This window comes from Cyprinodon tularosa, unplaced genomic scaffold (genome assembly GCF_016077235.1).
Source record: "Cyprinodon tularosa strain WSP-4 unplaced genomic scaffold, ASM1607723v1 ctg119, whole genome shotgun sequence".
NCBI classification, from domain to species: Eukaryota; Metazoa; Chordata; class Actinopteri; order Cyprinodontiformes; family Cyprinodontidae; genus Cyprinodon; species Cyprinodon tularosa.
Window position 1 is genome coordinate 1,054,413 of NW_024037992.1, and position 25,595 is coordinate 1,080,007.

A 25,595-nucleotide genomic window follows, 5' to 3' on the forward strand; every position below is an offset into this window, starting at 1 on the left:
GGGGTATGAGTGATGTGCTTGTGTGGCCAAGGTGTCTGATCTAGCTAGGTGTGTGTGGGCTGGGCTCTGTGAAATCTTATCAGTGAACCGTGGAAGCTGGCCATTTCACGGCGGGGACTAGAGAGCGTTCACTGGACATGATGAGATGACCTGATGAAGAAAAAAACAGCTACGCTCCAACTACACATGTCTGTGGACGCAGCTTTTGGCAGCAATAGCAGCGCAGGTGGTGGAGGTATCAATCACAGGTGTGCCTGCCTAGGGAATAGCTGAGCCTATTAAGACAGGTGTGTTTTAGGGAAGATGTCTGAAGTCGATGTGATTGAGCAAGTAAACACCATATGGGGGCGACGCCGCTGGACCAGAGCAGTCCACCTACTGCAGGAGAAGGGCGCTCCTGGCCATAAGAATCAAGTTTCAGCCAGATTCAGCCTCACAACTCCACATCCACCTGCTGCCCTGCAGCCTGCAGAGCCTCTGGGTAGCAGAACGGGGGCCAAAGGAGGGGGAGACAAGCTTCTCAGCCAGCCCTCCTCCTCCTCGTCCTCCTCCTCTGGAATCAAAAGGCACTTCAGGGCTTCTTCTGCTTGAATTAATGCCAATTATATAGGGCTAGTCATTAATCTTGGCACCCAAGTATTAGCTGATGAAAACAAAACCATTGGATTTTTCCCAGTGTGAGCGCCAGCAGCTATCATTAAGGAGCCACTGTTGAGAATGGTGTGGGTGAGGACGGCGGCTGGGGAGGCAGAGATCAAAATGGCTCTCCTCTTTGGAGTGTGTGTGGGTCTCCTTCTCCCTTATTCAATAAGCAAACTGCACCTCCACATGTTCCCGTACATTTTGGTAAGATTATTTTGGCTAATCTTTATTAGTTACGTCATTCTGCAGCGATGAGCTTCTGACCTGTTAGATTACATATATAATTCATAGAATGTCAGCATAGATCACGCTTTTACCAAGCTAAGAATCTAAGATTAACATAACGTGCCCAAATCCCAGCAGACGAGCTGCTCATCGAAGTGCACGGTTTCTGATTAGCTGCCACGCGCTCTTTCTCAGGGACATGTGAGCTATTTACGGACCCGGGAGTGAAGACGGGACACAATGAGAGCAAAGATTCGGCAAAAGACTCACTGCACAACTTGTACCAAATCTTAAATAAGACTCTTTAAGTTTATCACTTTTTGTTGCCTTACAATATATTTTCTGTACCAGATCAACACAAAGTACAATATAATTTACTGTAGAATGAAAATGATAAAGAAAATCAATAAAAACAGAAAGGTATTTGTTTACTGCACTCCTAATGCAGTACAATGCAGAAAGCCTTTTTCTGCAAGTCTTTTTGACCTCTTAGTTTTAGCTAAATTGAATATACACTCGCCGGCCACTTTATTAGGTACCCCATGCTAGTAACGGGTTGGACCCCCTTTTGCCTTCAGAACTGCCTCAATTCTTGGTGGCATAGATTCAACAAGGTGCTGGAAGCATTCCTCAGGGAGTTTGGTCCATATTGACATGATGGCATCACACAGTTGCCGCAGATTTGTCGGCTGCACATCCATGATGCGAATCTCCCGTTCCACCACATCCCAAAGATGGATTGAGATCTGGTGACTGTGGAGGCCATTTGAGTACAGTGAACTCATTGTCATGTTCAAGAAACCAGTCTGAGATGCTTCCAGCTTTATGACATGGCGCATTATCCTGCTGAAAGTAGCCATCAGAAGTTGGGTACATTGTGGTCATAAAGGGATGGACATGGTCAGCAACAATACTCAGGTAGGCTGTGGTGTTGCAACGATGCTCAATTGGTACCAAGGGGCCCAAAGAGTGCCAAGAAAATATTCCCCACACCATGACACCACCACCACCAGCCTGAACCGTTGATACAAGGCAGGATGGATCCATGCTTTCATGTTGTAGACGCCAAATTCTGACCCTACCATCCGAATGTCGCAGCAGAAATCGAGACTCATCAGACCAGGCAACGTTTTTCCAATCTTCTATTGTCCAATTTCCATGAGCTTGTGCAAATTGTAGCCTCAGTTTCCTGTTCTTAGCTGAAAGGAGTGGCACCCGGTGTGGTCTTCTGCTGCTGTAGCCCATCTGCCTCAAAGTTCGACGTACTGTGCGTTCAGAGATGCTCTTCTGCCCACCTTGGTTGTAACGGGTGGTTATTTGAGTCACTGTTGCCCTTCTATCAGCTCGAACCAGTCTGGCCATTCTCCTCTGACCTCTGGCATCAACAAGGCATTTCCGCCCACAGAACTGCCGCTCACTGGATGTTTTTTCTTTTTCGGACCATTCTCTGTAAACCCTAGAGATGGTTGTGCGTGAAAATCCCAGTAGATCAGCAGTTTCTGAATTACTCAGACCAGCCCTTCTGGCACCAACAATCATGCCACGTTCAAAGTCACTCAAATCACCTTTCTTCCCCATACTGATGCTCGGTTTGAACTGCAGGAGATTGTCTTGACCATGTCTACATGCCTAAATGCACTGAGTTGCCGCCATGTGATTGGCTGCTTAGAAATTAAGTGTTAACGAGCAGTTGGACAGGTGTACCTAATAAAGTGGCCGGTGAGTGTAGGTTGTTTAGGACCGTCACACTAATAAAGCTTATACGACTAAAGCAACATAGCAGAAACTCTTCCATACTGGAGGGGGAGCGTCTCTAAAAAGTGATTGCAGTCTTCACAGGTTTGTAATCAGGGATGGAGGTGTTGGAGTTATTATGATTTCTGTTGTTTTGATCAGTTTATTCATTTATATCTTTTATATTGCTTTTAATCATTTATATGTTCTATATGTTACTCTCATCATTGGAAATAGTGTATGAAGGCCATAAGACAAATGTTTTGCAAGAATGTTTTCCTGTTTTTCATTTCGGAACTTCAATCGGAACTAACGCCTGCTGTTGTAATGTGTTGGCTGCTCAATAAAAAGCCTGGCAAGTGTTGAGCCAAGCGGAGATGCAGAGATTGACAGTTAAACTCTGTGCTCCTCTTTGCAAAGCATTTCAGGAAAAATCTTACCCTGTCTTTGTTTCATTTTTTATAGGTTAAAGTTGGGGAAGCTTAACAACCCTAACATGACTGGTTAATTTAAATGGGAAGAATCTTTTTGACTCAGATTCTCAAGGTTGAGAATCAGTTCTTTTTTAAATGTATTACTGCGATCAAACACACTTTTTTTAGCTGTTAAATGAATTAAATGATTGTTTAGTTATGCAATACATTGCTACTAGTGCTTTTTATTAACTTTTAAGAGCAAATGAATGACGCAACAGTTAAAGGTGGCTGTAAGGACAGTGGAAAAAACATTAGACAAAGATAGACAAGAATCAATCTTTGGTTATTATTAGGGGTGCACTGATTGCAGGTTTCTAGCCGACCAAATCTTCCCCATCTTTAAAAACTCAGACACGCCAATTCTGATTTTGACCGATAAAGATTTTCTTTTTTATAACCCACACTGTAAATTATTAACCTGACTCCGCCAGATGGATTTGCTCCACATATCCATCTGGAAACCTTCTGCTGAAGTAATTTTGGGAAGGGGCGAAAATACTGGTTAGCTGATTGGCCTATGTTGGTGATAGACGGGCCAAATAAACCAATCAGATCAACCAAGCATATGACGTACTAACAGAGCGACGACGAAGAGGAGCCAATTGATAGATCAAACTCTTGCCGAAACCAGTCGGGAGAAGAGCAAAAACATCTTTTCCTCTGAGAAAAGCCTCCAGAGCAGTGTTTTGCTCTTCTTTCAGTGAAGAAATACTCTGTAATTCCCATAAAACTTGCTCGATAGCCACGCTAACGCTAGTTTCATCGGCTGAAGCCGCCATGTTCTTTAGACTGAACTGTCGCGCTTCTCGTTGCGTCACACCTCAACCCGCCTCAAAGCCAACGCTGATTGGACGTTCGTTTGGTGAACGGCTCCAAATTTTCTTCAACGGAGAGTCTCCAGACTGATCTGCGAGTGAAACCTTGAAAGCTCGCGAGATCAGGATGGTCTCACGAGGCTAGTGAATTATTATAAGATCAAAGGTCACTTTCAATATTTCCATCTTATCTTACTGAAAAGCATACGAACCTCTGAAAAGCCTTCTTCATACGTACGCACCTGTGAAACAATAGAAACTCTGCTCTCAAGTGAAGAGCATGAAAGTGGGGGATTTTCAGAGCTTTGCAGGTAGAGCAGAGATCAGTCGATCATAAATCTCCCAAAATGAAGGAAACTAATCAATTGGTGCACCCCAAATTATAATAGCTCGTTAGAAATTAATATGAAAATACAGAATAATTAAATTTATAATAATAAATGACACAGAACTCAGAGAGACGGTTAAAGGTTTTCATATTGTTTTTTTTTAACGTAAGGCTGCTATAAACTCATCTACAACTTAGTTGAAATATTCTTTTTTTTTTTACCAGCTCCTGGTATTTAACATAAAAGGGACTGAAGACAAATACTGGATGTTTTACTTCAGAATGATGCAATACTCTCTGTGTGTTGCACATGATAAGAAACCCCATTAAAATAGGCTGTCACTGTTCCAACAAAAATAAAATACCAACATTTCCAATGAAGGCCATGGGTGGTAACAGGTCGTTTGGTTTTAGTACGCACTTCGAGCTTGACTTGTAAAAGCAAAAATAAAAAATATATATAAAAAAATTACTTCAAATGTCTTGGAACTTAGTAGAAATGAAAGTTAATGTTTTAAGCTCCCAAAAAAGTGGTAAAAAAAAATCATTTTTCAAAAACCTCCTGTCCACATTAGACATTTAGCAAACCATCCTCCAACACCTGGGGTGCTCTTAATCACTCAAATTAATGGGAGGGTCTAACGATTAAGAACTTACTCCAAACAAATGTAAAAAATAAATAACACATCCTGGTTCTAAATTAACTTTAATATATATTTATATACCAAAAGACAAAAACTAAATTGGTAGAAATAACAAATTACAAAAAGTTAGCATAAATGGCCACAAAATAGCCTGAAGTTATAATGATACAAAATGCAAAAAAAAAGTTTAATAGTTCTGTTTGTGAGGTACAGTGCACCACGATTAAACTAAAATAAAATAGAAAGAGCAGCAAAAATTAAAAGAAAACCCACAGTGTCATTGATGTACAATCTACGGTGGCCCTGAAGTGCAAACTGCAACTACAAATCTAAAAGCGCAACTACATTAAGGAAAACACAATTACATTAACCTACCGGAAAAGGTAGGTACCAGTGGGAAACATGAGACATCGCTGATTGGACGACGGCGCCGTTTGACCCTTGAACCGGAAGTGATTCTGCCTACTGTGGCTTTTGAAAACATGGATATTATCGGCGCCCCAAACATAGCTGCCGTTATCCAGGAATATTTTGAATCAGGACATACGTACGAGGTGATACTGGATATGCTCAAGACTAATCACGAAATTTCAGTTAGTTTGCGTACACTGAAGACACACTTAAAAGAAGCTGGACTGTTCAGACGACGCAACTTCCGGTTCAAGGGTCAAACGGCGCCGTCGTCCAATCAGCGATGTCTCATGTTTCCCACTGGTACCTACCTTTTCCGGTAGGTTCATGTAAATGCGTTTTCCTTAATGTAGTTGCGCTTTTAGATTTGTAGTTGCAGTTTGCACTAAGGGGCTACCGTAACAATCAGACATGACTCAGCACTCAGACTCCAACACATGTTTTGCAGAAGCTCACAAAGGAGAAGAAAGGACAGAAGGATCCACTGATTCCACATAGCAGTAAAAAGATGCATGTTGGAGGATTGAAAGGCAAAAGGGAGAAGAGATACATGCAGAGGGACTGAGGGAGGGGTGGTGAGAGTGAAGGTTGTGGGGGGGGGATTCATACCTACCCTGCCCTGCTGCTATCTAGCTCCCAGCCTCTGGACCGGCCTGTTCTGGGCTAGGCTCTGCTGTCTCACTGGGACAGGGTGACCCAGAGCCACACGCCTAAAGACAGCAAGAAGGGATGGAAGGAGGGGAGTGGAGGGGGGGGGGGGAGTAAGAGAAGCAAAGAGCAGAGAAAGAGGAATAAATCTGAGGGACTGAAGAGTTGTTAAAAGTTATAAGAACAGAGCAGATTGGAAGCAAAGATAAAGCTTTTAGAAGGAGAATTAATACAAGTTGTCCAATTTCTCAGAAACATTTGAAAGGCAGACAAACACAGGACTCATTCACACACTCGTTTATAAAAGCCTCTATGGAGTTACTTTATTGATCCGGTGCTTTTTACACCTCGCCCCGCAGAGCGACGCGCCGCTTCTCTCCATTGGCGCCGTCGGCCCTCCCCTCCGTAACCTTTTCACTGAACTCGCTCAGCGCTGCCGCCCGCACATATTCCTCAGGCTTTTCTTTTTCCCCTCTCCTGTTTTCGGGTTGGGGTCGTGAAAAGGCTTATGTGTGTTATTTAGGCCTGCTGACATTTTCAACAGTGTGGAAGTCTTTTTTTTTTTCAATAATAGCTTCACTGGAGGCATAAAAGTAATGTTTCATGTCTGGAAATAAGAGTAGAGAGATGCAGAAAATCCTTGGAAGGTCAGAGATTCAAATCCCATTTTTTTTTAAGTTTCTTCGACTTTTTAACTTTGATTAGAGCAAAACGGGAACTATCAATCGCCCCAGGAGGAGAAGCGGGGCGCTCTGCCGCCTCCAGCGTCCCAACAGAGATGAACCTGTCTGTTTAGAAGTGGTGATGTATGGATGCTACCTGCCTGATATTAATAACAGCTTAATGATGTCTTTGACAATCCCACCAGCTAATTTAACGCTGCGTTGACCATGCACACACATGCATGCACACACACACTCCCCCCCCTAGCTTATATCCACCCGGTGAACCACGTTTGATGTGCATTTTTGCACGCACTGACACAAACACGCGGTTATGAGGCGACACAGCGTCGTCGGCCCCCTAATCAGCCGGAGTGATTACCTGGCCCGCCAACGCTGCAGCAAAGGCTATTTATCAATGCACATTAACACAGCGTGTAGGTTATAGAAGCATCAGAAGGTGCTTCTTAAAGGTGTACACACACTTACGGCATCCTCCTCTCCGCTGCGACTGGGACTGCCCTCCGCCTCACCGAACGAGTCGTCTGTAGGGGGGTCTGTGGCATCCGTCGTGGGGTCACTGACATGAGAAGCTGAGGACTTGGACGGTGAGCTCTGCCTTGGTGCCGGTGTGGGAGCTGCAGAGAAAGATTCACGGCTTTTACTTGGCGGCAGGCAGTTGGGCGACAGAAAGGAGCAGAGCACTCACGAGAGTTGGTGGACGGCGTTGTGGACGTGACCGGCGTCAGATTCATTTGGGAAATGTCAAAGTCGTCACAGTCATCCGTGTCCTGGGCGGTGCCCACCCGGCTGAAATAGGAGCTGAACGCCTCTGTGGTTCCTGCTAAACTGGGCTGGTCGCCCTTCTTAGAAGGCATGGCTGGAGGCTTCGCCAGCTGGAAATCCTGAAGGAACAGGAAACATCCGGTCAGAGGAAAAATAAACATTTTTTAAGATAGTTAAAATGTGTGAATGGGACTGATCCCATATCAGCTTTGATGCAGTAAAAGTTAAGTTAAGCTGGGGTTTAGATGTTGGTTTTTCGGCTAAATCTGATCGGTCCTCTGAGTCTTGAGTTAGTCCAAAAATTATTCCCATCAGGTTATGTTCGGTCCATCTGATTTTGTCCCCCTTTAGTCCAATCATAGACGTTTAAACAAAGGTGTAAAGTTTTCAGTTTTCAATATCTTTTCAACAATCTGAATAGTACTACTTTTCAACCAAATGTAGTCGTCGTTTCGACAAAAATCACGTCATCTTTATAATGCCTTGTCAACCAGTTTTTTTCTTTATGTAACATTAAAGCAACAGGAATAAACTCGTAGTTTGGGGTGAGAACAGCCAAATGTTATCAGTCCATTTAAGGTGTATTTTAAATTATGAAGGAAAATGCAAAACAAATGCTAGAAGTTATTTCTATAGAGATATGACTTTAAATCTAAACAGGGAGTAGGGATTAGGAAAGAAGAATCAAAGGGGTGTTAATAGAATAACAAATGCAAAAACAAGTAAAAAAGAAATAAGGACATAAGAGAATAATAATAAAATAGAAAATAGAAGGAAGGGAAAAAAAGCAGAGAGAATCAAAGGAAGGATGGAAGCAGAGAAATGTAGCATTTAGATGGCTGACCCCTAAAGTTAAGGTCATAGATCAATAATTGTGGGTTTTTAAGGATTTTTTACAGCAATGTACAAGTAGAGTAAAAATCATCATTGTGAAGAGTATCGATTTATGTAAGAGATAAAAGCATAATTTAGAAATAGAAAAAATGCATTGCTCATTGTTGCTGCTTGTATCATCATTGTTAATAGAACACCCATGTTTAATTGATTTTAATAGAAATGTTTGTATAGTTTGGTTGTGAATGTTTTTGAGCCAGAAACGGAAAACTTTGGGATTTAGACCTTAGAACACCTTAACATCCACCTCATTTCTGGAAAATTCGCCTAAAGCAAATAACTGAAGAACTGTAAGCCCAAATGACATGTGTGATACGTTATTTGAAAGCTAAGACCCTCTAGTTTCTGAATTTATACATGAAAATTGGGTGAGTAGAACACCCAAGCTGCATCAGTTCAAACATGGCTCAAAGTTGAATTTTTTTATTATTCTCGAAAATAATAGGTCTTTTTTGAACAGCAGTAATAAAGACATGTTTGCTTGTTGTGGCTGCTTTGTCAGGCTACATTTCCACATGCTGCTATAATTGTGTTAATTGTGCTTTGGTGCTCGCTGTGTCCATAAAATGAACTAGGTGGTTGAATTGTGGAGAATCTAAGCTTTCCAACGATGTCTAACATGTCTGTACTGGTAAACATTTTACTGGTGGAATTTTCATGCATTCTGAGTTATTATTTGTAAACTTTTTAAAATGGGTCGCCGGCGACCCGGTGGGTTTTGAAAGGTTAAATATCCTTTACATTTTAAAGCAGTAAATTCTTAAAAATGTCTTTCAGGTCACAATTTTAATCTATTATAGATTACCAATGTTATATTAACTATCCACTTTTAATGATGCAAAAAAAAAACCTCACTTTACAGGAATTAAGTCGGCCTCAGCAGATGGCCGCTCACACTGAGCCTGGTTCTGCTGGAGGTTTCTTCCTGTTCAAAGGGAGTTTTTCCTCTCCACTGTCGCTACAAGCATGCTTAGTGTGAGGGATTGCTGAAGAGTCAATGAGTCGATGCAATCAGCTGGTTTTCCTTAGATAGAAAACTTGATTCAATCTGACTGGATGATCTGGTGAACTGGAAAGTGACCTGAGATGACATGATGTGAATTGGCGCTATAGAAATAAACTGAATAGATTTGAATTGAATTCAAATCTTTGGATGCAAACATTAGAATTGTTTGATTGATTTTCAACCTTTCATCTTTCATCCTATTGCACCTCAATTCTATTAGTATTAAAACTAAATCCACCTTTAAAACACCATAAAATCCCCAAATCAATAACATTCATCCCCTTTGTGAGCGCTGTGTGGAGCTGTACTGTAATCAAAGATGCTTTATTGATCTGTTCCCCACCTTAAACATCTCCTTTCCCATCTTCTTTGCCACTTCTCTATGCTGCGGACTGGATGAAGCCGACGGGGACGGAGTAGAAGCGCTGGCACCCCCCCCTGAATGGCCCTCGCTGGCTGGAGTCACGGTGGTGACAGGGGTGAGGGTCTGGAACATGGCAGCAGGCAGAGTGCCCACAGGTTGGGCTGGGAGGTAGGCTGTGGGGGAGAAGGCTCCAGCTGCCATGGCGGCCCACTGCTGCTGGGTTGCAGGGAAGATGTTGGCTTGGCCCCAGATCAGAGGCTGTCCACCCGGTAGGACCTGAGCTACCGGCCCCAGAGGAGACTGGACCCCGAAGGCTAGCGGCGTCTGGGCAGCGAACGCCTGCTGGGACCAGTGACCTGGAGGAACTGCTCCCATCGTCACATAACCTAGAAGCAGAGATTGGTCAAATTAGAAAGAATGCTTTAATTTTTCCCACATTAAAAGAAAATAAGAGAAGGAAATGATTGGAGGACCCACATACGGTGCTTCTCCTCTACACACAAACCCACAAAGATAATAAGACATGCATCACCAGAGAGTGCTGCCCTACTTCTGCCTGCAGCTAATGCGGAGCCTCTTAATGGTCATGGTGAACTATAATAATTACCTCCAGAATGAGGCAGAGTCATTATGAAAAGGCAGAGCACAACGCAGCCTCATTAAAATCACTCAAACTCATCAGCAAAAGGTACTTCTTATTACACACTGGCTAGTTCACAGCTTCTGCTCTCTGGTGGTTAACTACCGGAGAGGAGGTTGACATTTACCCTGGGCCGCTCTGACACATGCACAGAGTGATGACCAAAGGCCAGGAGAGGGGTAAATAAAGAGGCTCAGGAAGGCTCTGAGGTATAAGCCCTTTCAAAGGAATTTATAGCCCTTCAACTTCTACTGAGTTTTATTTTAAGTCCTTTTTTAAAAGCTGACGCTCAATCAGAGTGGATAGTATGGAAGAGGATTAGGGCCACTGGAAAAATAAAAAAAGTTAACTGATTTTTTAATTTTATTTCAGTTTAATCAGAATTCTGACTTTAATCTCAGAATTCGGACTTTTTTCTCAGAATTGTTGGTTAATCTAGATAAGCACCATGAAGGCAGAGATGTGGAGTTCTCAGCTTCACTGACAAAGATCTGAGTTGTTTGGGAGGAACATGAGCACATTGGTGGAAAATGATAGAATTAGTGAAATTTTTCCATCCCTGAGGGGTCCCCGATGATGCTATTTCATTAATGGAAGAGAAGAAGGTGATTAAAACAAGAGAGATAGTCTGTAAAACAGGCCTGAATTCTTAGCCTGGTGAGACCATCCTGATCTCGCGAGCTTTCAAGGTTTCACTCGCTAATCAGTCTGGAGACTCTCCGTTGAAGAAAATTTGGAGCCGTTCACCAAACGAACGTCCAATCAGCGTTGGCTTTGAGGCGGGTTGAGGTGTGACGCAACGAGAAGCGCGACAGTTCAGTCTAAAGAACATGGCGGCTTCAGCCGATGAAACTAGCGTTAGCGTGGCTATCGAGCAAGTTTTATGGGAATTACAGAGTATTTCTTCACTGAAAGAAGAGCAAAACACTGCTCTGGAGGCTTTTCTCAGAGGAAAAGATGTTTTTGCTCTTCTCCCGACTGGTTTCGGCAAGAGTAGCCTGGCTGATAGTACGTCATATGCTTGGTTGATCTGATTGGTTTATTTGGCCCGTCTATCACCAACATAGGCCAATCAGCTAACCAGGATTTTCGCAGGATTTCCAGATGGATATGGGGAGCAAATCCATCTGGTGGAGTCAGGTTACTGAATTCTAACTTTAATCTCAAAATTCGGACTTTTTTCTGAGATTAAGGTCTGAATTCTGAGAAAAAGGTCTGAATTCTGACTCTTTTCCCAGATTATTTCGAAACAACATTTAAAAGTAGTTTTTTTTTCAGTGGCCCTAATCCTGGAGAGTGACTCTCATGCTTTTTCAAGCTCTGCCACAGATTCTCGATCAGATCTTATTACAGGGTCATTCCAAAATGAGTTAAAAAAATTCTTTGAGCTTGAAAAAACAATCATTTTACTAAAGAAATATGTTTAAAGTCTTGGTAATCTAGTGAAATAGTTATTGGTGGTGGTTGTAAACTTCCGCTGGAGTCTTAGACCGTCTCCAAAAGGCTCCCTTTCTGATTAAAGCTCTATTTTCACTGCATGATGCTGCCACTACCCTGCTTTACAGTGAGGATAGTGTGTTAAGGACAACGCTTGATGATAATTCATTTTACACACGAAAACGTTGGTAGAAAAACCCACAATGGTCACAGAAATAACTTGCTGTAATATGCTAAAATTCTATGAAAATAAACAAATGAAATGAAAGTGACAGGATGATTTAAACTAATAAAGGCCTGGACATTTTGCTGCAAAACCTTTTGAAGAAATCACAGAAATCAAACGATTCCTGTATCTGTCTCATGGTTTTGGGTCTATTTACATTTTCTCTTTGAGTTTTCATTGGTTTTATTTCCATTTTATGTGTTATTCTAGTTATTTTGCCCTCTTGTGTCATTATCCTTCTTCCAGCTCCCATCTAGATTCTTCAGTCCACACCTGTTAGTCGTCTGCCAACTGGTCCCTCCCATTGTTTCTGTCTCCCATATATACTCCTTCCGTTCACCCACTCTTTACTGGTTCCCCGTCATCGTGTGGCTCCTTGTGTGTTTTCCCTGATGGCTTGTGAATTTGAGTTTTTCTGTAATTTGGATTTTTATTTCTGGATTCTTAACCTTTAAGGAAACCACCTCAGAGTCCTTCTCTGCATTTCGGTCCTTCAAACCTCCACTCAACTTGACAATCTGCTGATGAGACTTCTGCTCGTCTCAGCTGGTATTTTGGCCCACTCCAACATTGAACTCCTCCGTGGAGTCTTTGGAGAATTTAGTTCACTTTGGGTCAAACTTTGACTGATTGTGATCGCTGATGTTCCTTCAGCTTGAAGTTCACCTTTATCCTCATTTTCTGGGCTCTTTTATCAGTATTATTCATCTCTTTGGTTTGTCATAAATTTTCCTCTGCAGGCACATCCAAAGAGGTTGGCTACATTACGGATCTTACATTTCTAGATATCGAACATTGAGCTGTTTTGAAATGGTTTTTAAAGCCTGTACCTTAAAAATGCTTGTCTATAATTTTATTCCTTTTTTTAATTTGATTGATTTTCACAACTTTATGTAAACATAAACAAAAATTAACAAAAACAGCCCACCCCAAAACAACAAGGAGCATTGCAGTGTCCACATATATATATATATAAATAAATAAAAAAAACCTACATAGAGCCTACACACACAAAATACAAACAGACAATCCCAGTCATGGTTCACCATAGTTAAAGCCGTTGGACAGCCACATGAATAATATACTGAATGTAGAAACAAGAAGGGAAATGATTAAAAAACAAGCAACAACAACAACAAAAAACTATGTATTTTATTGTTTGCACTAATTTTTAATGTTGTTGTTTTATTATGTTGGCATTTTAAACCTTGCCCAGGGACTACAGTTGAAAATTAGCTATTTAGCTAACACTGGCTCATTTACAGAAATGTTTATTAATGTGTACTGTCCCTGTTCAAATAAACACGTAAATAAAGAAAAAAATAAAAATCACATTCTCTGTAAAAAAAATTGCAGTGCGTTCCAGATCCTCCGGAATTCGTCAGATTTTTTGATGAAGATCATGGGTCAGTTTTTCAACTGTGATAATAGCTGAAATCTGTGATATCCACATATCAACTGTAGGGGTGTGGGAAATAATCATTTTTTCGATATATCGTGATATTCGGCTGCCCAATATAATATCGATCTTTCACTTCTTAGTATCGATAAAAAAAAAAATGGTTACATAAAACATTGATGGGAAAATGGGCTACCTCTGCACCACCACTCTGGCAGAAAGCGCTGTGGAGCCCTTTAACTGTGCGTGCAGCACCAAATCTGTATTTGAGGCATCACAGTGGAAGAAAACCCAAACAACATGGATAATAATACCTAATCAATATTTTCTGATGAAAATATACAGCACTTGCTGTTTTATCTCATCATTTGATTTTGATAGCTGGGGAAAATATGGCAATATATAGTGATACTGCAATATCGTGATAATATTGTATCGTGACCCAAGTATCGCGACATGTATCGAATCGCAACACTCATGCCAATACTCACCTCTAATCAACTGTAAGGGCCTGAGGTGCTGACCATCTCAGTAAAATACTTTTCTTGGCCAGAAATAAGAGAATTAAAAGCAAACGTTTAGTATCTGCATTAAGTAGAGTGTCTGAAGCGTGATTAAAAAGGCAGAAGGAGGGAGTGAGAACTGTTTGCCAATCATCTCTTGTATCATAACATGAACCGCTTTCCAAAAAGTTTGAATACAATTGCAAGACCAGAATAAATGAATAAATGTCCTCTTATGTGTTTTGCATTTATGACAAAGATCTGAAACATCAGGGAACATCCTCCAAAGGCAAACAGGTGTATAAAAAGTTCGGTAAAAGAATTTAAGGTTCTGCTCATGTATAGAAATTGAGGTACAGTTCGGGAAGACCCCATTACAGATTTCTTCCCAATCTGCTAGATCAAACATCAACCCTAGGTCACGCTCCCAGACCAGCTTCATAGCATTTGAGGAGTCAGAGCCCAACGATAAACTATAAATCTCAGAAATGAGTCCTTTAGGAGATTTGCTCATGACAACAATATTCTCTAACTCTGACAATTTTGTGCGTAGTTTTCCTTTCCTCAAGAGAAAACTCACAAAATGACGGATCCGTAGGTATATATAGAAATCCCTATTACTGAAATTGGCTTTAATTTGTTCAAAGGGTTTAACAGAATCAGAGTCCAGTATGTCCATAATCTCTGCCAGTAAATCTGGGTTCTAAGTTAACGGTATAGTTTTATTTCTAATCTCAGTCCCTTCCTCTTGTCCATGTTGAGTGTGGTACAAACCATGCCACCAGGCCTGTTTCATTGGTTTATTTTGTTCTGAATTATTCTGCTGAAGCGTGGTTGAAATTTTTGATGCTAATTTGTTCATCTTGACAGAATTTTCTTTTATTTTCATTGACTTTTGTCAGATTAAAGTTATTTTTGTGACCATTTAGTTTTGAGTTTTCATTAAATGAGGGGTACCGAGCATTTTGTCCAGGCGTGTGTTTAGGGATATAAAAGTAAAGGGGCTGTAATGCTTTCAGAATCTCATCAGTAAAAAATGTGGATCCTTCTCCTTCCACTTAGTGTTGTTTCACTATCAACTTAACATCAACTTAAAACAAAACACACTGAAGGTTGTGGTTGTAAAGTAACAAATCTTTACTTTAGTCTTCACATCTTCGGTTGCTGCTTTGCTCTGACCAACACAGCTGCCTCAGCCTCAGGTAAACCAGCAGCATCCAAGGCGGAGAGCTAATAAAGCATTTCATATTCAACACACAACCGACTCCACCTTTCCTCCAGGATCCGGTCATCTGCATTTCAATTCTGTTCCCTCTCTGTTTATTCCAGCAGAGCCTCCCTCCCTCCCTCCTCTCACCCCACCGTCCTTTGCATCTTAATCCTCTGACTTTACAAGATCTCCTTATCTCTCAATGTGTTTATTGCCCCGCCGCTTGTAGCAGCGGCAAATCAGCGAGGCCTCACCTGATGGCACTGACGCAGGATTGAAGGGAGCGAACAGTTCCGTGGGGGGCTGCAGGCCCTGCAAGGGGTCGAGGGTGTTGGCGGGGGATGCTGGGGTCTGTGGGAGTTGGACATCAGAAAAGCAGGCGAAAAAAAATTAAGGCAGTTTGCTTAAAGGAGACACGTCGTGTTGATGTGGCCGTTACTCACGGATGGGGAGGTTATGTCAGGCGGCGTAGACATGTCTCCAAAAATCTCTAACTGGCTGATGTTCTGAGAATGAGAGAAATAACAAAGAGGCGGTCAGGAGCGATGGCTGCACCCCTGTCTGGAAACATATGGTGAAGTGGTTAGCATTCCGATGCAACATGCATCGCAAAGTGCATGCAACACAGGGGCAGCTTTCGGCAGGTAAACACCACCTACCTGAACTGGACTGCAGCAACACAGAGGAGGGGAACAAAGAGGTTAGCAGAGATGGGATGATCAGGATGGTATACCCACCGTGACTCATAAGACTGTATGAACTCGGATTAAAGACGTATCCATTAGCTGATCTCAGATTAGAGGAAAACACCCCCTAACATGTTCACTGTACGAGAGCCCTGTTCTGTTCATGGTTTTCACTCATTAAAGGAATAGTACACCCAAAACATGATTAGCCTTCATTTTCTACTCACCCCCATGCTGAACAACACTCTGGAGTACTTTTTTGATATCTCAAATGCATCTAGAGATCTGGGAGGCTTCTTGCTGTCTGCTGACATTCAAATAATGGAGGTCTATGGCGCCCGAGGCAGAAAGGTCCATAAAAGTCCACAAAAACGTGTCAATATTCCTCCATACTGCTCGTCCAATGTATTCCAAGTGTCCTGAGTGGGTAGCGTCCAGAATTTACTCGAAACGAAGTCATTTAGAATGTTTTTAGAGCATAAACAGTAGTGTATAGGATTTCCTGAAAGCGCGTTCACGAGTCTACGGAAACCGCGGCAGACCAAACCAGATGAAAGTGCGCATTCAGCTCGGCAAAGAACTCATGCTCTTCCTCAACACTGAAGTCCTCAGACATTTTTCTTTCGTTGTTTCTTTCTTTGCACAGGTAAACAGCACATTTCTTCTTCTACGCTTGCATTATCGGCAGAGCAGATGCTGAATGCGCACTTTCATCTGGTTTGGTCTGCCGGCTTCCGTAGCGTCCTGAACGCGCTGGCGCGCGCTTTCAGGAAATCCTATACACTACTGTTTATGCTCTAAAAACATTCTAAATGACTTCGTTTCGAGTAAATTCTGGACGCTACCCACTCAGGACACTTGGAATACATCGGACGAGCAGTATGGAGGAATATTGACACGTTTTTTGTGGACTTTTATGGACCTTTCTGCCTCGGGCGCCATAGACCTCCATTATTTGAATGTCAGCAAACAGCAAGAAGCCTCCCAGATCTCCAGATGCATTTGAGATATCAAAAAAGTACTCCAGAGTGTTGTTCAGCATGGGGGTGATTAGAAAATGAAGGCTAATCATGTTTTGGGTGTACTATTCCTTTAAGGATGAATGTTTCGTCTCAGATGGAGCAACTATCAGATGCAGGGACTTTTCTTTTTGATTTGTATGATTTTGTTTCCTTGCACGGATTTCCATGGTTCTCCTTAATAACTCTCTCCTTCTTTGCACATTACTAATATCTTATGGCCTGTGGCTACTGCAGGAGACTATTTTTAGTTGATAAAAGAATTTAAGCCTTGAATACATGGTCAGAGATTTGCATAAATCATGGATACGGATCATTTCTGCAGAGATAATGAATGTTCTTAGAATATCGTCTCTCCCGTTCCCGCATGGGTCATGCAGACAAGAAAGTTCTTTTGTGCATCTATCAGAAAATGGATCTGTGATCACAGCATTAAGTCACGGGGAGTTTACTTTACAAAGACTGGAAGGAGTGAAGCTATATGATGTATATTTCACTGTAGCACAAGCTGCCTTTGCAGAAAGCTCACCAAGATGAAGTGCTTAGCAAAGATATGGATAACACTACATCGACAAGACGCAGCAACAACATTTAATAATCAAATTTCCACTATTATAAGATATTTGTTTTGTAGTAATGTATAAGCAGACTGCTTAGAACATGACAAATTAATTTGAGGGATAATAGAAAATAGCAATTTACAGAGAAACCCGCTGGTAATCAGAATCTGGGAGATGTTGAGCTTGAAAAGCCAAACAAATGACTGGCTAATTGGAAAGCCAAACATCTGATCTCTGCAGATCAGTGCAGGCATCATCCCAAAAGGACGTTGGTACTTTGTAAAGAAAGTTCTGGTTAGTCTTTATTTAAGGGTTTTACAGGGAAAATCAACCTAAAACTGCAGTCTAACTGAAAGACAAGCCACTGCAGCGGAACTTTGGAAGAAAGGGGTTAAAATGAAGTCAGAGGAGGAAGAAAAAATCCAAAAACTACTTAAAAGAAAATCCTATTTTTTTTACATGTTTCAGTTCATTCAGTCTGTCAAACAGAGAGCAAACAATTGATATAATAGAAAGCCTAATGTGAGAATAGATTAGGTTCTTTGTTTTAACCTTTTTTTATTTTTTTTATCATGATGCTTGCTTTCCAGAAACCTTCCAGAAACCACATAGCAAAAAATTATTCTGAAAGTTCTTTAAATCTGAAATGATTCCATCCTGTTCAATAAATGATCAGTGTTTTTAATTCAGAGTAATTTTCCTGTGAATGTGCTTTACTGGAGGCATCCATGTTTGTCAAAGAACACTACTGCCACCCACTGGTGCCACCTACTGGTGACGTCACGGTGCGGTATCGGCTGTTGATCAAGTCCCAGTGCTGTATCTGGTGTTTGTCATAGAGACTGACATTTTTTCGGGAATCCCACAGGTCACGGGATTCCCGTGGGATGTATTAGTAACGATCACGTGATTGGGACGGTACAGGATTAAACATTAACGGGAGCAGACGGGAGCGGGAGCAAACCAATAGTATCTAAAAAAAAACTAGGATCGATGCCGAAAAATAAAATAAATAGAAAGAAAAAAACCCAGTACTGGCGCCGCCATTTTGTAGTTTTTTTCCTTGAAGCCTACACTATAATGCGAGTCAAAAAAACTACACGACCCAAAAACCAACAGTGCTTCCGCTCTGAATTTTTCACCCGCGCTCAAAAACAACAAGAATGGGAGTGGAGCAGGAGCGGGAGTGGGAGTAATTTCACCAGGAGTGGGACGGGACAGGATTTAGATTTTTACTCTGGCCCAGGATCGGGACGGGATACAATTTTTTTCTGTGGGAGCGGGACAGGACAGGAGTGAAAATCCACTGCCGTGTCAGTCTCTAGTTTGTCACAACGCGCTACTATCCAAGTCATTCCGTAAAATGACGAGCTAAAGGAGGGATTGTAACGACCGACCTTAAGAATCATAGACAGGTTTCAGATATTACAGACTAACAATGAAACCATACGACCCGCTCGTCGGTTTCAATTAGCATGTTTCCAAGCAATACAAGGCCTTGTCTCTATAAAGCCTCAAACTCATTGCGGATCCAGACATTTGAATTGAGAAAACTTCCTGGACGGGAAGCGAAATGTCTTCAAACCTTGGAAACCAAGTCCAGTGGATTGTTTTTAAACTTTTAAAGAATGACTATGACCTGGATGACTGAGAATCTTCACCAGCATATTATCCAAGTCATCTTGAAAACATTCTTCTTCCAAATGTTGGCTACATATTACGGGTTTTTTCTCTGGCCAGAAGTTCGATGGCAAATCCTCCCTCTTCAAGTTGGCGATCCAACGACCAACCCGTCCGTGGAGGATCAGGAATCAGAAAGGTGGAATAACTCTTTTTTTTTTCACTTTTCCCCGATGTATTCCAGCATCCAGCTGCCATGCACGTGGGCATTGTCAGTTTCACTATAGCTCTGGTGAATTTCAATGGTGAAGTCCTCTGGAAATCTTCAATAATTGTTGTTGATTGCAGATGTGTCTAGTAGTTCCCATTGATTTAGCTTGTAAAGCGGGGAGAATGGCGCTAGGCTTACCGCACCGTGACGTCACTGCTGGAAGATGGCAGGAGGGAGGGGCTACTATATTTGGGTAAAGATGGCCGCTCCCAGACTCAGTGATCGGGACGAAAAATATTGTTTTTATTTTTTTTTACTGATTAAGCTAAATTCCTTAAATCACTGTGAACATATTAGTTTTAGGAATAAATAATGATCCATTGATTATTCCTTGCTGACCGGACTTTTCCTCTAAAATAAGCATATTTACCCTTAATGGAATGAGGATGTTTAGCCGTAAAATAAGATAATTAGATATATACATGAAATAAGTGACTGTGTAAATTGTCTTATTTCACTGGTCAAATGTCTCACCTACCTGCTCAATAAAAAAATTTCTATTAATTTAATAAGAAAAAATGATTTACTTAGATTTCAGTTTATTGCAGTACACATTTGCATTTCCTTTTTACAACACTTCTGATGTTTTTGGGCTGACTCCATATTCTGAACCCACTTCACAGGGAAAATCCAACTTCACTTTCAGAATCCTTGTTGATTTTCCCTCTGAATGAATTTAAAACTCCTTCTCTGCATCTGGCAGCTGTCTTGTTGAGGTTATGTTTTCTGTCAGCAGCAGTTCATTTAGATCTCCTAACAATCTCTTAACCTGGAGACGCATCTGGATAATTAGACTATAGAAAATATTAGTTTCGGAAATGCAAATTCAATTTTTACTCCAGTGTCTTTGCTCAGAAAGACAACGAACGGGTCCACCCCTTTGGAATGGACCCAATCTAAAGGGTTGGACCTGTTCGTCTGTTTCAATTAGCATGTTTTCTAAAGGCTTTGTTTTGCTAATGTACTGTATAAAGCCTCTAACTGTCAAACTGAAAAAGCTTTCTGGATGGGAAGCGAAACATCTTCAAGCTTCGAAATCAAGTCCAGAGGAGTGTTTTTTTTTTTTTAATCTTTTTTGGAATTACTATGACCTGGATGACTGAGAATCTTCACCAGGATGTTTTTCATGTAGAAAGATCATTTTTTATGATGTCCGATTGAGTTTGAACTTTGTCTGCTGGATATTTTCTCAACCCGTGGAGCTAATGGCGCGGTTTTGTCTCTGCTACATCTATTTTTTAAGTTTTGGACTCACACACAGGTTTGTGTAAGGTAGATGTGTAGCAGTGCAGCATCTTAATGTCCTTCTGGCCAAACTTGGCTGCTATAGCAACAGGGAACATGCATTTTTTATTCAGTAATGACAGAGGTCTACAGTTGGGGTCACCTCAGACTAAAGGAGAACAAGAGGTGCAGAACAGAGCAGGACGTAATGACAAAAGCTCATCTAAGGAAGTGACTGGGGAAGTAACTAATGAGGGCAGAACGGTAACCTTTATGGCAGAATGTTGACTGCTGGAAAATCAAGGAATATTGCCTCTGTGTGTCAGAATACAGCGCCTTACCTGAGTCACCTTATCCAGATCTAAGTCTATCAGATCTGCAGCTTCCTGCTGCTTCTGCTGCTCTTTTTGTTGAAGGGATTTCTCATGCTTATGACGATGATGATGATGATGATGGGGGGTCTTTTGATGTCCGTTCTGTAACCCAAACCCCAGTGTTAGATGACAGGTGGGATGGAAACGTTCTCACACACAAACATGTTAGTTATTGTTGCATTCATCCAGACAGTGAAACAGATATTTATCTATACCACTAACCGTTATATAAACTAAATTTTACAAATGTTTTTTTTCTCCAACCCTTTCCACCAAATGTTATCCCTCTAAAAGGCTCCACCAAACATCAATGTGATGAAGGGTTTCTCCATTCCTCTTTTCAGCGCTGGTCCAAACCCAAGGTGCAGATTGGTCCAGCCAAGCCAGTACACTGTTTGCTGCGTGGCAATATTATTGAGTGTGTTGCTTTCATTGGATGAAAGCATGAGATATGGCCGTCATTAGCCGATACTGAAAAACAATAACATATTGCCCAGTAGTAATCAGGTCTAAAAGCGCCGCTCATTTTTCTACTCAGCTTTGTTCCCTCTAAAAATTTGAACTCATAATCACTCATTTCAATCTAGCTGATGAAACACATTTGTCTGAATTTGTGTGTGGGTGTGTTGCTGCGTTTTATCCTTTGAATCATACAGTATCTGCCATCTTTGCTGAAAGTTGCAGTCTGCTGCTGGCCTTCCCTCCGTTTGTCCTTCTATCCTCATTCTCTCTCGCTTTCTTCGCTGCCAATTATCCCTTTGTGCCCGTTAGACGCTCTCGCCATCTCTTCGCCCAGCCCACAGTCCCCATCAGCGCAGCCACAACCTATCAATTAGCCATCTCTAGGGACACGGTAATTACCTGTGCACATGTGTTCTGCATACAATTAATGCATCCCCTTTAATTAACACCACCTTGTTGATTCCCTGCCGAGTGACTGATCTCGCTGGCGTGCAGCGCAAACACCGCCTGACCTTGTGCAAACATTGCACACAACAGACACAAAACAAGGTGGGAAAATAAAAGCATGTATGGCTGAGTATTGTCTCCTTTTTCACGAGCATCTGAAACTGCCTGCGAGTCCTGCATCTCACAGAGTTTATGAATAATTACAGAATCCTTACAAAAGCTTTCAGATTTTGGGAAATTACATCACAAACTTTGATATGTTTGTTTAGGCTTTTATGTTGATTGGGAAAGAAAATGATGGAATGGATTTAAAGTTTCAAAAAAATAAAAACTTAAAAACATACATTATATTAATCCATCCTGCATGAGTAACTTAACTTTAAATTGCTTTAATGTGATACCTCTATAAAAACAATCAGAACTACAATTGGCCCTCAGAACCAAAATGTTATGTGGTAGAAAACTGACACTACACAACATCTCTACTATAAAGCATGGTGGTGGCAGAATTATGCTAAGGGGATATTTTTCTCTGGCAAGGACAGTTATTTAGCTAAGTTTTTAATCAAATGCTTAATGGACCGGACAGGCCCAGTTGAAGTCTTGGCCTGTTTTTCAGTGTAGTCCTGTTTCTCTGACTGTGACTAACTGGATGTGCTCTCTTCATCCTCTGACATGGGAGCTGGCGTGGGGCTCGTCTGCCTGGCTGTGTTTTTTCTGGATGGGGCCGCCTTTTAGAGTTGCCTTTTTTTAATCTATGCTTCTTTTTCTATGTCTGCTTATGTCTCCTTGAACCCCAGTGGGCCTCAGCAGATGGCCGCTCACACTGAGCCTGGTTCTGCTGGAGGTTTCTTCCTGTTCAAAGGGAGTTTTTCCTCTCCACTGTCGCTACAAGCGTGCTTAGTGTGAGGGATTGCTGAAGAGTCAATGAGTCGATGCAATCAGCTGGTTTTCCTTAGATAGAAAACTTTGAATCAATCTGACTGGATGATCTGGTGAACTGGAAAGAGCCTTGAGATGACATGATGTGAATTGGAGCTATAGAAATAAACTGAATAGAAATGAAGTCCAGATCTAAATGCAGGGAATAAATCTGAGGCTAGACATAAAAAATGATGCTCCCCGTTCTTTGAGCCAATCAGAATGGTCAGAGGTTTTATACTCAAAAAGCTGCCGGCCCAACATACTTGCTGCTTTGTTTGCAACTAAAGGTGCTTTGAACGATTTGCTAAAAAGCACATCCCGCTTTAGGGATGTTATTTTTATAAAATGCTGTTGAGAGCCATGCTTTTCTTTCCTTTCACCTAAAAACGATGCAGTAAATGTCCTGTACTCGTATAGCCTTTTATCAAGGCGAAGGACCTCAAATTGCTTTGCTCTACATTCAATCATTCACCCATTCATGCAGACATTCACACACTGATGCTGCTGAGCTACATTATAGCCATAGCTGCTGGGGGCTCACTGACAGGAATGATTACACTACCAAATCTATCCCATACAAGCCCCTTACCCCAGCAAAATATCTCAACCTTTCTGATTGAAACGTGATAAAACCCCAAAACGTCATTTGGTACTCTATGGACATCTTTACTGGGCAGAGTGGAATGATTGAGTAGGTCCAGACCTACACTAATATAGACAAACAGGATGGAACCTCTACAGCTCTGCACATGCATGCACTGCATAACCTTTACTCTCATAGCAATGATGGTATCGGATCATGTAGCAGTAATCCAGTGTTTGAGTGGAGATGTTTCCTCAGTCCACCAGAAATGTAATATGCTGACCTCTGCATGTGGGCGCTGAGGCTTCTGTTGATTCAACTCTATTACAGGTCTTACGAGATCAAGAGCTCAGTAGATTGGAATTCCCTTTTGGGTTTATGTGTGTGTGTTTTATTGATTTTCCATCGTTTAAGGAGGTGATAGAGTAAACACCAGCAGGGATCACTGCAGACGGGATGTCACGTCTGTACTGATGGAATCATTTTATCTGAGGTGGGAGGAGGGGGGCACGCATGCAGGGATGTCATTTGATGCCATTGACCACCGTCAGCCAGTTGAGAACAGCGTGGATCACTAGTGAAAGCTGTGATCATAGGCAGGGCTGGCCTAAGGTTCGGCTGACCTCCAAGTGTTTAAAAATTGTATTGTAGGATATTTACTTTGAGGGAACAAACAATTATTGCTTAAATCTGAGGTTGCCAAAGTGTATTTGTGTGTGGGAGGGGGTGGGGGCGCGTTAGTAAAATCATTTCAATAAACTAGTATTTTTTGTCCCTCAAGGACCGACTTTGGGGATTCCTGCGGTACATATACACTAATGTTAAATAACGACAGATAAATCACTGCAGTATGGCAACATATTTTTATTATCAGTGCGTATGAAATCGTACGAAAAGTTATGCACACTATTTCGTACGTTTTGGACGTTTTTCCTCAAAAAACCAGATCAGTGCACATGCGCTGGCAGACAGAAAAAAAAGCAGATTCGCGGACGGACATAAAACTAACTACGTTGCTTGCTGTTTTATATCTTAGGGTTAGGGCTAATTGTAATTTATATTCTACATTCATGAATGGTGCGTAAGATGCGCATACGCATGAAAAAAACGTCCAAAACGTACAAAATTATGGTGCATAACTTTTCGTACGATTTCATACGCACCCATAATGAGAATAGGTTTGAGTATGGGGGTAGTAAAGGGGGCTAATTGGAGGGACTGCTGTAAAAAAACCTTTATTTTTATTTTTTTCTGGTAAATTAGATTAGCGCAAATAAGAAAACTTTGTAAACCACAGCTTAAAACTTACTATGGGAGCTGTTTCAATCAGTTTGTAACAATTAATAAATAGATATCAGTTAGAATAATAAACACATTTTTTTTTTACCATATAAGGTGTAAATAAATTAAGATTTTCTTACTTCCATGTCTTTGCAGCCATCTTCAGTGTGTAACTATGAATCAAGCTTAATTAGATTTACCTGCAACGTTCTATTCTGTTAGAAATGTGTGCAAAAATACGCCAATATTCTGCTAAATTCGAAAATACAAAGTTTCGCAATTATTTTATTTACAAGAAAACATGACAGCAGCGGATCTCAACACATGAGATATATCCATATTTCAGCCACAGCTCTAGAGGGCGCCATCCTCCTCCAACTACTTCTGGTTTTCTTCTTCATCTATTTCTAAGGCAGTAAAGTCCGGCTGCTGATTACGTGACTAATGCGATCCGAAAACAGCATTTCTATCGCGGTTTTGTGAAATACAACAGAAAAACATCCCATTGAAGCATAAAAAAAATTTTCTATCAGGAAATGTGATTTTTTTTTTTTTTTGGCAAATTTATTTTCCTGTTCACAATTCTCAGGATTTAACATTTAATGGAAATGCAACTAGTGATGTATAAATGTGTTTTTAGGTAGGCACCTGACCCAAAATGTCCTACTGCATCTGGATGTAGGGTTGTATGCTCGTTTGAGAGCATAATTAGATGTGTTTATTTTTATGAAAAGTGTTTTTAGTCGAGGCTACACCTAAAAACAAAACTATATACTTTCAGCCTATTTTCCATTTACTTAGAGAGAGCATTAACATCTAAAACACAACGGAAAATACTAAACTACGGTAGCAGTAGAATAAACTATATTCTAATAAACATGGAGCAGCAGCAGATCAGCTAAATTAGAAAGAAACCTCCACAGTATTTACTCAGCCAGAACGATTTAGCAAAAATATCACGATTGTGATTATTTTCTGCCAATATTTCAATTTATTTTGATTTCCTTTGCATGTAAATCACCTTAAAAGTTTGCTTTTTCAAAGTCCATTGTTGCAGGGCTTTGCTGTAACCTTGCATGCAGTTATTCCACTTG

The 25,595-nt window shown here is 41.2% G+C and overlaps 1 protein-coding gene across 9 annotated transcripts in view; it reads right to left on the bottom strand.

Moving 5' to 3' along the window:
- The window catches only part of dab1a (DAB adaptor protein 1a), a 198,099-nt gene that overhangs the window by 3,950 nt on the left and 168,554 nt on the right, over positions 1-25,595 (bottom strand). For 3 of the 9 annotated variants that reach the window (XM_038268832.1, XM_038268786.1, XM_038268793.1), the window contains 7 exons: positions 20,772-20,906; positions 15,494-15,556; positions 15,305-15,401; positions 9,615-10,021; positions 7,295-7,490; positions 7,069-7,223; positions 5,889-5,985 (listed from right to left, as the gene is read on the bottom strand). In XM_038268832.1, the coding sequence (XP_038124760.1) occupies positions 5,905-5,985; positions 7,069-7,223; positions 7,295-7,490; positions 9,615-10,021; positions 15,305-15,401; positions 15,494-15,556; positions 20,772-20,906 (1,134 nt within the window). In that variant the 3' untranslated portion in view covers positions 5,889-5,904. Of the gene's footprint in view, positions 1-5,888; positions 5,986-7,068; positions 7,224-7,294; positions 7,491-9,614; positions 10,022-15,304; positions 15,402-15,493; positions 15,557-20,771; positions 20,907-22,697; positions 22,725-25,595 lie in introns of all 9 variants that reach the window. The other 6 variants (XM_038268842.1, XM_038268810.1, XM_038268850.1 and 3 more) reach the window with 5 other exon arrangements.